Raw genomic sequence first — 13674 nt, 5'->3', positions numbered from 1 at the left:
ACCTACCTTAGAACATCTTTTTCCATCTCCTTTGCCTCTTCTAGTTTCATGACCTAAATCATCACCAGTCAACACACTCATATTTACATATTCAAAAGTGAAATGAAGATTATTACTGCATTATTACTAGTTTTCTAAACTAATTACCTTTCGCTGTGATGGAAATATCCTGACAGGAACAACCATAGAGAGTGAGGGTGAGCGTTTATTTGGGTTCACAGATTCGACAACACACCGTGGCTGTAATAGGTCCATCTCTGGTATCAGGAGCTTGTAGCAGCAGCTCCTTGCCTGACACTGGCCAGGAAGCATTGAAGTTCTACTGGAGACTAAGTACATATGCCTTACAAGGCTTTCTGCCATTAACTGATTCTGCTCTTTCAGTCCCATCACACTTCTCAAGGGTTCTACAATCTTCCAAAATGGCATTGCCAGTCAACCAAGGCATGAAAATTCAGACATGTGAACCTGCTTCATACTGAAGTCACAACAATCTTTAAGAGTGATTGTAACATGCGAGGGGGCCGGCTTGTTTGTTGTTGGGGTTTTCTGTCCCGCCTGGTACCCCACAACTGTTTAGCCCCAAAGAAAATCACACATAGGTCTCTGTAAGTTATAAAGCTGATAGGCCCATTAGCTGTAGCCTCTCACTGGCTAACTCTCACATCTTGATTAACCCATTTTTCTGATCTATGTTAGCCATGTGACTCAGTACCTTGTTCAGTGGAGCAGATCACATCCTGCTGCTTCAGTGGTCTGGGCAGGAATGTGAGGAATCAGCTTCCTCCTTTCCAGAATTCTCCTGTTCTCATTACATCATTTCTACTTCCCGCCTATATTTCCTGCCTGGCCAATCAGAGTTTATTTATAACATGATTGACAAAATACAGACAATTCTCCCGCACTAGTTCCCCCTTTTTTTTAAAAAAGAAAACAAAGAAAAATATCCATAGTCCATTTCTTTGGGAATGTGGGTGTAGTATTCCAGGTTACTTCCAGCTGGTTGGGGGCGCTGATAATCTTATGGGAGACCTAAAGAAAATTTAGAGTTATGATCAAGTCCTGATGGGAGTATCCTGTGAGGCTTTATCATCTCAGGCAGCATCTTGAATCTGTTCTGGATGTAGAACTCAGACATCTGGGCCATCTGTTCCTACCGGAGACTTCTCAGGTGGTCTTCCTTGATCAAACTAGATGTTTCTTAACTCTGAATAAATCCACAGCCTCTCATTTTCTGTAGAAACAAAAGCAAAATCTCTTCTCCAAAGTAACATACCTTTTGACTTCAATTTTGAAGCCAAGGTATTTTCAAAATACCTATCTGCAGCATTTATAAGCAAATATCTTTTAGCAGCTGTTGCTCCTTCCTCCACATTTAAACAATTTAAAGAGAGCATAATAACATACAGTAACAAGATTCTTTGTGTATTTTCCATCTTTACGTGGCTTTATTTTAACCTCTATTTCTTTCATTTTCTTTTAACTTTTGGGTTTTTGAGACAGGTTCTCTATGTATCTTTGTCCTGGAATTACCTCTGTAAACCATGCTATCCTTGAACTCAAAGAGATCCGTCTGTCTCTGCCTCCCAGGCTACTCTCTTTCTTTTTTTTTTTTCTCTGAGAACTTTAACCTTTAGCCTGTATATATTTTTAACACATTGTAAACCATTTAGAGGTTTTCTTCCTCTTTAAATCTCTCTTTACTGTATATCTCTCTCTTTTTGACCACATGGGTCTCTAATTTGCTAAGGAATATGGAGAAGTTTTTTTTGCCACAACTCTATGTCGTTTCAAGGTTCTTGCTAGGAAGCAAGCTGCAACAATGTATCCATAGCGCCATAGTCCGAACTGCCTGATTGAAAGAGTCAGAGATTTCCCTAGCAGAAAGGCCCAGAAAGCTGGCATTTTAAAACAGCAGCTTTTTTCCTGCTACGGCTGAAAACCAGAATGTTTTACTCTGGTATTTACCAAGCTTTTTAAGGCTCTCTGTGGATGCAGTTATCCATGCTGGGCGTCATTCTGTAACATATGGAGCCTTTGAGAGATAATTAGGACTTAAATATTCACAAGAATGCACAGCACCCCTATGAAAGAAAAAAGGGAGTTGACTTGATCTTTTCATCAATTTAGGACACAAAGAAAAGTGTCCACGTGTGCACAAGGAAGTTAGCTCCTTTTAGATCCCAATCTATTGACACCGTGATCTTGAATTTCCCATTCTTCTGAACGGACAGTTACAAAGTTGTTGTTTAAACCTCGAGACCATGACACTGTTTTCTAACAACATTCCCCAGACAGAAGATGAAACTCAAGGACATTATATTAAGCTCACTAGGTAGTAACTAAGAGGTAAAAACTGCATACCTCAACTTATAAAAATACACATGGAATCATAAATTAGTACAGTTTTATATGTGGATGTGTGGTTTTGCTGGTGGCATTTGGGAAGGAGCTATAAAAATAGTTATGGGTTTCCTGTGTCTCTCCTTCCCTGACTCTTCCTTCTCTTTCCCTCCCTCTCTTCTTCCTTTTCTCTGAGCATGAGGATCTGAAGCTATTAGTAATAATTCCTTTAGTGTTGTTTGTGGAGTGAAGCATATTTTATTATTTATTAACATATATGTTAAATGTTTAAATGATTCATTATTAAAATAATTTTGAAAATAAGAAAAAGTGAGAATACCATTAATGTTGAAGCAACTACAATACAGTCTTTTATGTCTGGAGTGACTAAATTTCTGAACTTGTACAAAGTCCACTCGGCTGCTCTCCTGCCACGAAATACTCATTTCCAGAATCAGAAAACAATAAAAAATTACTAAATCGAAAGCAGTGGTTAGATGTATGTTGTATAGCAGATACTAAAGTAGTATTCAAGAATATATTGTAAGAGTTCAAATTTAACTACAAATATATGAATTCAAGATAATAGAATTTCTTATAAATATGTATAATGCAAAGCAATGCCAAGAAAAAGAAAAAGTATGATCCACTGCCATGTAAGCTTTTATTCTTCTAGAATATCCTGAGCTTGGAACACAAATTAAGGGTCTCCCTTGAAATTAACATATTTCCAAATGCATACCCAGAGTAGAGCTTACAACACATTCCTCAGTGCAAACGATATGGATCTTTGTGTAATCAGCTCCACAGCCCAGGCCCTGAACTAAAGTCATATCGTCTAGCATAGGGACCGTCATGGACTAGAGAACAGGATCATGTGATCCCATCCTCATTTAAATAAATGCAAAAGCGGATATGAGCCTAACTGAGTATATTTGTTACCTTATGGATGACAATCTTGAAACAGAATATACAAGTGAGAATTTTCAATATCTCTGCCTTCATGAATTTTAATTGTATCATGTGTTTTCAACAAAAGTGCAGGAGTGAACCATTTTCAGGAAGTTCACAACTTATTTCATGGGTAAATTCATTTCTGGTTGGAGTTAGTTTTAAGCACTTTAAGAAGATGGTCTACAAAGGAATTTTCCTTTATATTCCAGTGAAACATATGAAAGCAATCTGTGCATAAACTGTTTTGTAACATTTGGTAAATTACTTCATATTCCATAGCATTCTTTCTATGTCCACAAGTAATGCATTTCAGGGTCTCAGTAAACACCCCAAACCTTGGAAGTTACTTAATCACATAGAGAGATAGATAATTACATAGAGTGTGCTGGTTAATTTTTGTCTACTAGACTCAAACTGCAATAACTTGGGAAGTGGAAAGTTCTATTGAGAAATTGCCTTCCGCAGACTGGCTAGTGGGTGTGCCTAGGGAAGATTTTCTCTACTGCTGATCGATGAGAGAGAGGGTCTGTGAATGGTGCCACCCATGGATGGTGGTTTTGAATTCAACAGAGAATGTAACTGAGCAAGCCAGAAGAAGCAAGTCAGTAAATATCATTCATCCATAGTCTCTGTTTTAGTAGCTGGCTCCAGATCCCTGCTTTGGCTTTCCTCGATGATGTGCTGTAACCTGTAACCAATAAACTCCTTCCTGCCCAAGTTCCTTTTGATCATGGTGTTTATAATAGTAGAGAAACAAGCCAGGACATATAGAGAGATAGGAATGTTGACATAAATGTGAATACAGGCAATGTAGGTCTCCATGATCTTTTGTGAATGCTATATACTTATGATATATTTTAATTACTTTATTTTTTGAGATTATGATATAATTACATAATTTACCCCTTCCTCTTCCTCCCTCCAAACTTCCATCCCCTAAATACTGCTATGATCTCTATCAAACTCATGGTTTCTTTCTATTGTTGTGATATATATTATATATATATATATATATATATATATATATATATATATATATATCCTGCTCATTCTGTATAACATTACCTGTATCTATGATGAATTTTAATTTATAAATTGGGCATGTGGAGAGATGAGTAACTTAAAATAGAAAAATTTAGCACTCTTTTACCTGGTTATATGAAAATGTTTGCTTTCTTTTCTCCTTCAAAACACCTGTGATACTGCACTAACCCCCCTCCAGTGACAATATGGATGGCACAATGGATATGAGATGTGAAAGATGTGAACACTAGGACACTCTCATCTGCTGGTGCTCCATCTGTTTCCAGGAGACCAGGATCACCGAGCCTTAGCTGATATCTATTGTATGTCAAGCTCAGATGATTGATGGCTCAAATCTATATAGATGAATAATTTTTTTTGTTGTTGCTTCTCACATTCTTTGGAAGAGCAGTGCTGTCAGAAGATATTGTTTTTCGTTTGTGCATACTAGTTTGATTGTATATGTATACACATATGTTTATGTAAGCACATGGAGCTTAGAGATTAGTGTCATGTGTTTTTCCCCAATCACCCACTACTTTATCTTTGGAGACGGGATCCACTGCTGAACCTATACTTCACCAGTACAGCTAGACTGGCTGGCTGGTGGTCACTAGCGAAGGAATCTGCCTGTCTCTACCTATCCAGTTCTGGATTACAAGGCCCATACTGCTGTGGCAGGCTTTTTAAAATGAAGGTTCTGAGGATTAAACTCTGGTCATCATGCCTGTGTAAGCACATTACCCAGGAACTATCTTACTAGCCCCACCTTTTTCTTTTTAACTCATCTAAGTGATGCAGAGGGTCTTAGTTTTCATGTGTGTACAATGCTACAGATGCTTTGTATTCTCCATTTAATCTGTCTGTATGCTTTTTCACCTCTATGAAATAATCCTGTCACACTTGCTTGTGGTTGGAATGATCAGCCTTTGGTTCATTTTTATTTCATGGCCAATAGGTTCTGGATGGCCAGATACATTATCTAATACACTTTTCAATTCCATTCCCTCGTCTTTCAAATAGCATTCCACTTTGGGAATAGAACTTTAGTGGAACCTTTCCATAAATGAAATGGCTGTCACCCATGGTTTCTAATAATGTAGTCGAAATCTTGGCAGATAATAGGCATTTTTGTTTGAGAACATGTGGAGTCTTCACTCCACACTCTTCTGATTTAGCTATGCATCCTGCACTGTTGCCATATTATAGAAGGACATTTCTCCTGTGCTTCATGCCTAAATACTTCCTTTGAACTCTACTAGGCATAGACCTACTAGAAAGCTTCTTAAAAAACATGTTTTATCAAAGAAGAGAAACTTCTTTGGGTTTATTCTTTCTCTATAGTCAACTTCATTAACTTAGTCACAAATGCCCCAGCAGCTTCTCTGTTGGCAAGCATAGCCTCTGTAGTGGTTATGTGGTTTCAGTCCACACCTATCCATGAATCTGTGCAAACATTTCTTTCTTACAATAAAGGGCTTGTTTCCTTTATCCTTGGAGAATCCTTTTGTCAGGCTTCTTGCTTGGTAACATAACTGTTTTCAGTGGGGACACATTTTCTGTTAATTTCTTCTTTCAAATTTGGTACCATTTCCATATTAACTGAACAATTATCATTTACTCCCATCATTACCTTTTCAATTTTAGATGTGATACCAAAAATTAAGCAGGTTTTTGTCTTTCTTTATTATAACTCCAAAAGTGGAAAATCTGTTCTCAGCATAGATATTGGCAATTTAAGCATGCATTTTTAAATTCACTATCAGGTCAGTAAACTGGACATTTTCACTTTGAAGGATAGCTCTGCATGTTTACCTTGGCACAGCTGAATTGCCAGTGTCTTATTCTTGTGTTTTGTGCATATCATTAAGTACATTAAGGAGAACTTGAACACAAAGACTACTGTGACAGTCAGTTTGATAACTGAGATGGCTAGTAGCATGACTAATGAACAGTAGGTTGTATGGTGTGGATAAGCAAGAAAAAGAGTGATTCATATCCTAACCAAGAAAAACAAAATGATGCATGATTTCATCTCAGAGTCATGTGCAATTTAAAACGTACAGATTGTTTCTAGAATTTTTTTATCGAGTGTTTTTAGACTGCAGTTACCTGGAGGTAACAGAAACCAAGACTGCAGATAATTTGGGAGTAGGGGGAATGCTGTTGCTATCATGATTAACTTTACCTTGAAGTAAATTTCCATTAAGCTTAGTGGCTGTTCTTTTTATTCAAACTGTCTTTTAATTCCTTTAAAATTATCAACATTTCAAACACTAAATCATTTTATTGTTTTTTTTCTCAAATTTTAGAATGATATTGGATTCATCTACATTTAAATGGGATGCACACAAAGGGGGAAGGGCAGAGGAGGAGAGAAAGGAAAGAGATATCTTGATTGAGGGAACAATTAAAGGGCTGGTGAGAAAGTTGGCACTAGGAAAATTCCCAGGAATCCTCAAGGATGACCCCAGCTAAGACACTGGTTCTGGTTCTAGATGGTAGCACCCACCACTGTCTTGGCTTCTCCTCATTTTCCAAGTGTTTTTCATGGAATTTCCTTTTATTTGAATTTGAGTCAACTTTCACTGTCATCTATCAAATCTTTCACCTACTTTTATGCTTAAAAAATATTCAAATTTCTGCCTTTGCTAAGACAAGTCCCAATTTAAATACTGAAATGGTTTTAACACAGTAACAAACACTATCAAATATCCCTCATAAAATTGCATAGTGTAATTAGAAATTTCAATTTTGCAACACATTGAAGAAAACTACAAGGCACAAAATTTGATATCTCTTTGTCATTTCTCTTCAAGGTAATTTGCCGATGGACATTCCAAATCCACCAGAACCTTCAGTTCCAGTGACCGTGCCTCCACACAACTGCACAGATGATGAATTTGTCTGTAGGTCTAACGGTCAATGTGTTGGAAAAATTCAGCAATGTGACTTCAGAAATGACTGCCCCGACAAGTCAGATGAATCCTCTTGTGGTCGGTAAATTCCTAATTCCTGCCTGTTTTAGCCATAGATCTGAAGGAATTGTACCTCTTCTGTCTCTACCCATCGCCCAGCTATTCCTATTTACTCAAGTGAGAAGTATTTAGGAATGGAACAGTATAATATACTTGAAGTAGATTAACTATTTTTTAACTTTTCCCTAGGCAAATTCACGCATGTGTGCACACACGCGTGCGCGCGCACACACACACACACACAAAGAATATTGTAAAAATACATTGAGTTCATAAAATTCATAAGAAGAGTAAATTTAGTACATGTGAGATGTGTTCCTATGTCTTGATAAAATATGGTTCTCATTTATTGGTACCTGACAATTCATACCTCTTAAATGGATCAGTGAAAAAGGATTTAAATTAATATTGAACCTTGCCATCAAAGATGCAAATGGAAGAAGCATGCCGGGGAGGTAAAACATAAAGTCAGACGGAACAAATACTTTGTGGTATCTTTTCCTTCTGTGCTTTAAGTGACTGGTATGTACATTTACAACATTGCTGTATTGATCAAAGTAGTCATAATATTAAGAATTACAAACATACCAGTGACACAAAGCGTGGTGTGCCTCATCTGTCTTCACCACTGTGTCCAGAAGTTTAGGCTTGAAGAAGTCTAGCAAAAGCTTTTCACTTAACTCAAAAAAAAAATTCATTCATATTCTGTAACTATACAAAAATATACACTAAAACAAGTCATAAATTCAAAACTGATGCACTTTGTAAATAGGATGGCTCTAACTTCTTCAAGGCACCCTGGGATTTATTTATATTATGCATCACAAATTGAAGATAATTAGATGGAAGATGTGGTATTCAGGCTCTCTCATGGGAAGCCACAAAGTATGTGTAAGCAGTAACAGATCGAAAGGTTTACAGAAAACCTAACCTAGCATAATGAATGCTTTTTTAGAAATACAGGCTGTAGTTTTCAACTTTGCTATTTTAGTATTGCCATTTATTAGCACATGACAACCTACAGATTATTTAATAATAATAAACAGACGTTTACTCATTTTTTTATATCACAGGGTCTTTTTGATTTGGATACATTAGATTTTCAAATACACTGTATGACCTTCATTGTTTATATATGTAAGATGAAGTATCATAATAAACTTATTTAGAACTTACAGGTTTAGAATTTCTAATATGTTTTTAGAAGTTGTGTTCTGAACACTTATCATGACACCTGGCATTTAAATGTTTTCATTCTGATATATATTATTATTGACTGTAGGTGCCATGTCATATAGCATATCTTTACATCCCGTCTTTGCTGGTTGATATTTTATGTGAATAATTTTATATCTGAACAGTTCTTATTATATTTTGACAATGTAAAGAACAGTTATTGAGTACTAAACCTCTTCACAAGATAAATATATACAACATATATTAATATCAGAGTTTAGCACTCAAATGCCATGAATCACTGCACATTTTGAAGAGGGATATTTTATACTTACCATCATAATGATAAATATATAAACATGTATTTAAAGTTTTCAACTGTGGCATACCATGATTGTTAACGCATTCAGAAAATGAGTCAATGTCATGTTTTCTGTAACACCCATAAGAATTCATTGAAGTCGTTTTAATTTTACTCAAGCAATAGTAATTTTAACATAGATGGATACATGGACACATTCGGCAAAAGGAGGAAAAGAAAAAGGAGGGAAAGAGAGAATTTAAAAAGAATTTTCACATGAAAATCAATCGCATTCTAATTTTTATATCATAATAAATCATTACAAGAATCTTAAAAACTTTAAAGGTAGTAAGATCTATATAAATGTTGTAAATTTCAATGCTTTGAAATCAAATGCTTTTAAATTTGTGCTGACATCTTCAGGGACTAAGCCAAAGTCAAGCAGAATATTGCCATGGACAAAGAAGAGCCAACAGGTCAGAGCTTGAAGGTCAAACAGGCAGCAAAAAAAAAAATGCCAGCTGGGAAGAGATGAGAAACAGATGCTGTAGGAACTAATTAACATCTCACCTCATAGAGAAAGCACACTGCTAATATATGCATTCATTCCCATATTTTACTTTCTATGGAGAGTTAAATAAAAATGAACCTCAATTTTTTAATCTATTTTTTAAAGAAAGAAAACAAACTATCTGTTTTCATTATACATACCAATCCAAGTTCCCACTCCCTCCTCTCCTCCCAGTCTTTCCACATACCCTCCTACCCCACCTCATTCAATCCTCAGAGAGGGTAAGGCACATTGCCTTGTGGAAGGTCCAAGGCCCTCCCTACTATATCTTGGCTGAGCAAGGTATCCATCCAAAGAGAATAGGTTCCCACAAAGCCAGTACAAGCAGTAGGGATAAATCCTGGTGCCACTGCCCCCCAGTCTGCCCCAGCCATGAAACTGTCAACTACATTCAGAGGAACTGGTTTGGTTCTATGTGTGTTTCTTCCCAGTCCAGATGGATTTGGTGAGTTCCTATTAGCTTAGGTAGACTGTTTCAGTGGGTGTATTTTTAAAAACTTTTCTTGTGATTATATAAAACATTGGCCTAAATATTTAAGTAGTGCTTAAAAGTTACAATATGGAAACTCGGGAGATGGTTAAGTTGGGAAAGTGCTTGCTGAGAAAACACGAGAGCCTGTTTTTGCTGTCCAAATCCTACAGAAAATCCAGGCGTGATAGTTTAGCCTTGTAAGCCCAGAGATCCAGAGATAGGAAAGTTAAGATTCACTGAGGCATGCTGGCCAGCTGTCTTTACCTAACTGATAAATGGCAGAACAAATGCAAGATCCTGCCTCATAAAAGTAAGAAAGTCAGCTCCTGAGAAGCAACATCTGAGTGTGATCTTGACATGCACCACAGGAACACACATACATATACACACAGATACATACAGACACACACACAGGCAAACACACACACACATATACACACACAAACACAAACACAGATATATACACACAAGAACACACACACTTTGCAGTATGATTTGGTCCTCTAAGTGTGGGTGACAGTTGTAGGGCAGGGGCAGACTTTGGGGTTATTGTCAGTGAAACCAGTATTTATCCCTACTGCTTGTACTGGCTTTTAGAAACACATTCTCTTTGAAGGGATAACTTGCTCAGCCTAGGTAAAGTGGGGAGGACCTTGTTCTTGCCTCAAAGCAATGTACTGGACTTTGTTGACTTCCTATGAAAAGCTTTATTTACCCTACCTGAGGAGTGAATGGGAGGAGGGGAGAGAGTGGGAACTGGGATTGGTATGCAAAATGAGAAAATATAGTTTTTAAGTATAAATAAAAAACAAAACAAAAAACAAACAAACAAAAAGAAACCTAAGAAAAGGAAAAGAAAAAAGAAAAAAATAGTGCTGCAGAGCATAAATTGCCCCTTCCTGATATGTTCATTGTGATTAACTCTTGTCTTTATTCTGTTTCATTTAAGTTCTGGAGGTTTGTACATTTGAAGAGAGAAACCTATGTAAATGGTACCAGCCTGAGACTGCAAATTCACTCCATGATACAAATACATTCAGGTGGGGACTCAGTAATGGGATTAGTATTCACCACGGGGAAGAAAACCACAGACCATCAGTAGATCACACAAAGTAAGTGACTCGCATTTCCTAGGAAATATTGCTGTGACCCATCTTAACCTAGGTTAGTGTGATTGTAGAGATTAATGTATTGTGCAAGAACAAGAGGTTTGCATATATTCTTTCACATTGTACTAGAGAGAAAAAAACCTTAAAAAAACAAATGGGACTGGCAAGATGCCTCAGTGGGTAAACACATTGGCTGCTAACCATGAGGGCCTGGGTTCAATCTCCAGGACACAAATGGTGGAAAGAAGACCAGTTGCCACAAGTTGTGCTCTGACTTCCAAAGATACACTGTTTTATGGAAGCATCTATGTGCAGACATGCACATTCGCATACATAGAATCACGGACACACACACACAAATGCATAGTTAAAAGCAAGGAATGATTCTGAGGTCTCCATAGATCTGGTCATAAACAAACATTAAAGTAAAATTATGTAATATTTTAATTTCCCTTCTCTGTGAGAAACAGGAATTTTTTTAACTTATTTTATTTGTTTGCTTGTTTGTTTGATTTTGCCTCTGCCTATGGTCTTAAATATTCTAGTCAAACACTTATAGCATGAAAACTACTATTTTTTTTTTACTTATTTATTTATTTTTATTCTTTTTTAATTAAAATTTCCACCTGCTCCCCATTTCCCATTTCCCTCCCCTCCTCCCAAATATTGCCCTCCCCCCACTTCCCTCCCCCTATCCCCACTCCTCTTCTCCTCCCCCCACTCCATTCCCCCTCCCTCTCGATACTGAAGAGCAGTCCAAATTCCCTGCCCTGTGGGAAGACCAAGGTCCTTCTATCTACGTCCAGAAAGGTGAGCGTCCAAACAGGCTAAGCTCCCACAAAGCCAGTTCATGTATTAGGATCGAAACCTAGTGCCATTGTCCTTGGCTTCTCATCAGTCTTCATTGACCGCCATGCTCAGAGAGTCCGGAATCAACCCATGCTTATTCAGTCCCAGACCAGCTGGCCTTGGTGGGCTCCCAATAAATCAGTTCCACTGTCACAGTGGGTGGGTGCATACTATTTTTTTTTTAAGTATTGAGGCTGACGAGACATCTCACTCAGTAAGAGTGCTGAGGAAGGAGAGACAGGTAGAATTTTGTGACTTCCTGGCCAACCTGGCAGGCCTACTTAGGTAGTTCCAGGCTAGGGAAGACTCGTCTCAAAAATAAGGTAGATGATGTCCTGAGAAAGGAAACAGAGTTGACCTCTGGCTTCCACACACATCTGCACACAGTTGCATGTATAACCTCCTACATGCACCTGTTCAAACACAAAATACACATGTACTTGAACATATAAATATATAACACACACATCTGCACACATAAAGTAAAATCTACTCATTGTTCTTCTCTTTGAATGTCTTCCACTGTTCTTATATTCATCCATTTCTTTCTACATCTATCTGCATTTTCTTTTCTAAATAATTTCATTTTACCCCAATTTCTATTTTTCTCCTCTTTCTCATTCTTTGTGTGTTTCAGACACATATGAACATAGGCAAATTCCCAGACTTTCTTCATAGACCTATGAACATATTTTATCCAGTATTTTTTAAATCATGTAATTAAATATTATCTACAAGTTAATTTAAATTTCAATTTAGGGACTTTCCATAATTTATTAATCTCTACCCAGCTCTTGGACTTCCAATTTATTTTTCTACAATGATGTTAGCTGCGAGACAGTAAGTGGATATAATGACTATCTGAGAAACATTGTCTTAATGGGGATTGAAAAAGGAATAAAACGAGAGTCTAGTTCTTATTGGGAAGACCTCAGTGGAAAAAAAAGATGTCATTCATACCTCATTGACTCCAGAGAAAGTGGAACTAGAAGGATTAGTAAATGCTGGGTGGGCTCTTTCTGCACACAGGACAAATGAAACAGCACTGGCTGGTGATGCACAGAAAGAGAGATCTCTCCCAGACAGACAGAGCAAGAGCAAACCAGACGGCAATGTAACTTTTTCTTTATTGTATTCACCTTTAAACCATTTATTCACTGTACTAGTTCTCATTTTTGGAACTATATGACTATTTCATACCTTTGAAGGCAAACTTTTTGGCTGGTCTAGCAATCATCCTGTCTCCTGGCTTCCTTTTTCTTTTATATATTACTTTTTACAAATTAATTTCAACTCACTGACGACATGTACAAAGGAAGAACTGTGGAAGAAAGTTGACAGTCCTATGATGGCAAAGACTTCACATTTACAGTAACCCCAGCCCAACTTGTTGGAGAGACCTTAATTTATTCTAAGATAGTATAAGTTTTCATCTATGCTTTTATTAGCCACTGGTTAGTTCATATTTGTAAAATAGTATGTTCTCATAGTCTATAATCATGTCTTCATTTTTAAAAATATTATTTTTTCTTAACAAACGGAGACTTTGTTTCCTCAATTCTCCTTCTTCTCTTCCCCATCTTCCTGGTACGATTTCATTTGAATTTTTTTTATGTGTTTTATTTTATATGGGAGGTACAGGGTCTCACTTGCAGTTTGGGGCATTCTGAAATTTGCTATAAAGACTAGGCCAACCACAAATCACAGAAATCCACCTGCCTTTGCCTTCTGAGTGCAGGAGTTACAGGTGTGTACCCCATATCTGGGGATTGAATTTAATCATTATAGTTCAGTAATATTGTGTCTTATTGCAAGCTATGTCTGGATACAAAATGATTTATGAATTTTTATTTACATTGAAATTAATAATTGCCTCATCTTTTACTTTCGTAAAGTGT

At 37.0% G+C, this 13674-nt stretch overlaps 1 protein-coding gene across 1 annotated transcript in view; it reads left to right on the top strand.

Annotated features, from left to right (window-relative positions):
* The window catches only part of Malrd1 (MAM and LDL receptor class A domain containing 1), a 642532-nt gene that overhangs the window by 208907 nt on the left and 419951 nt on the right, over positions 1–13674 (top strand). The window contains exons 19-20 of the mRNA XM_057787647.1: positions 7140–7316; positions 10768–10930. Coding sequence (XP_057643630.1) covers positions 7140–7316; positions 10768–10930 — 340 coding nt within the window. The remainder of the gene's footprint in view (positions 1–7139; positions 7317–10767; positions 10931–13674) is intronic.

Source organism: Chionomys nivalis, chromosome 13, assembly GCF_950005125.1.
Source record: "Chionomys nivalis chromosome 13, mChiNiv1.1, whole genome shotgun sequence".
Taxonomy (NCBI): Eukaryota; Metazoa; Chordata; class Mammalia; order Rodentia; family Cricetidae; genus Chionomys; species Chionomys nivalis.
Note: the sequence above shows the minus strand (reverse complement) of the source record. Positions and strands in the feature narration are given on the sequence as shown.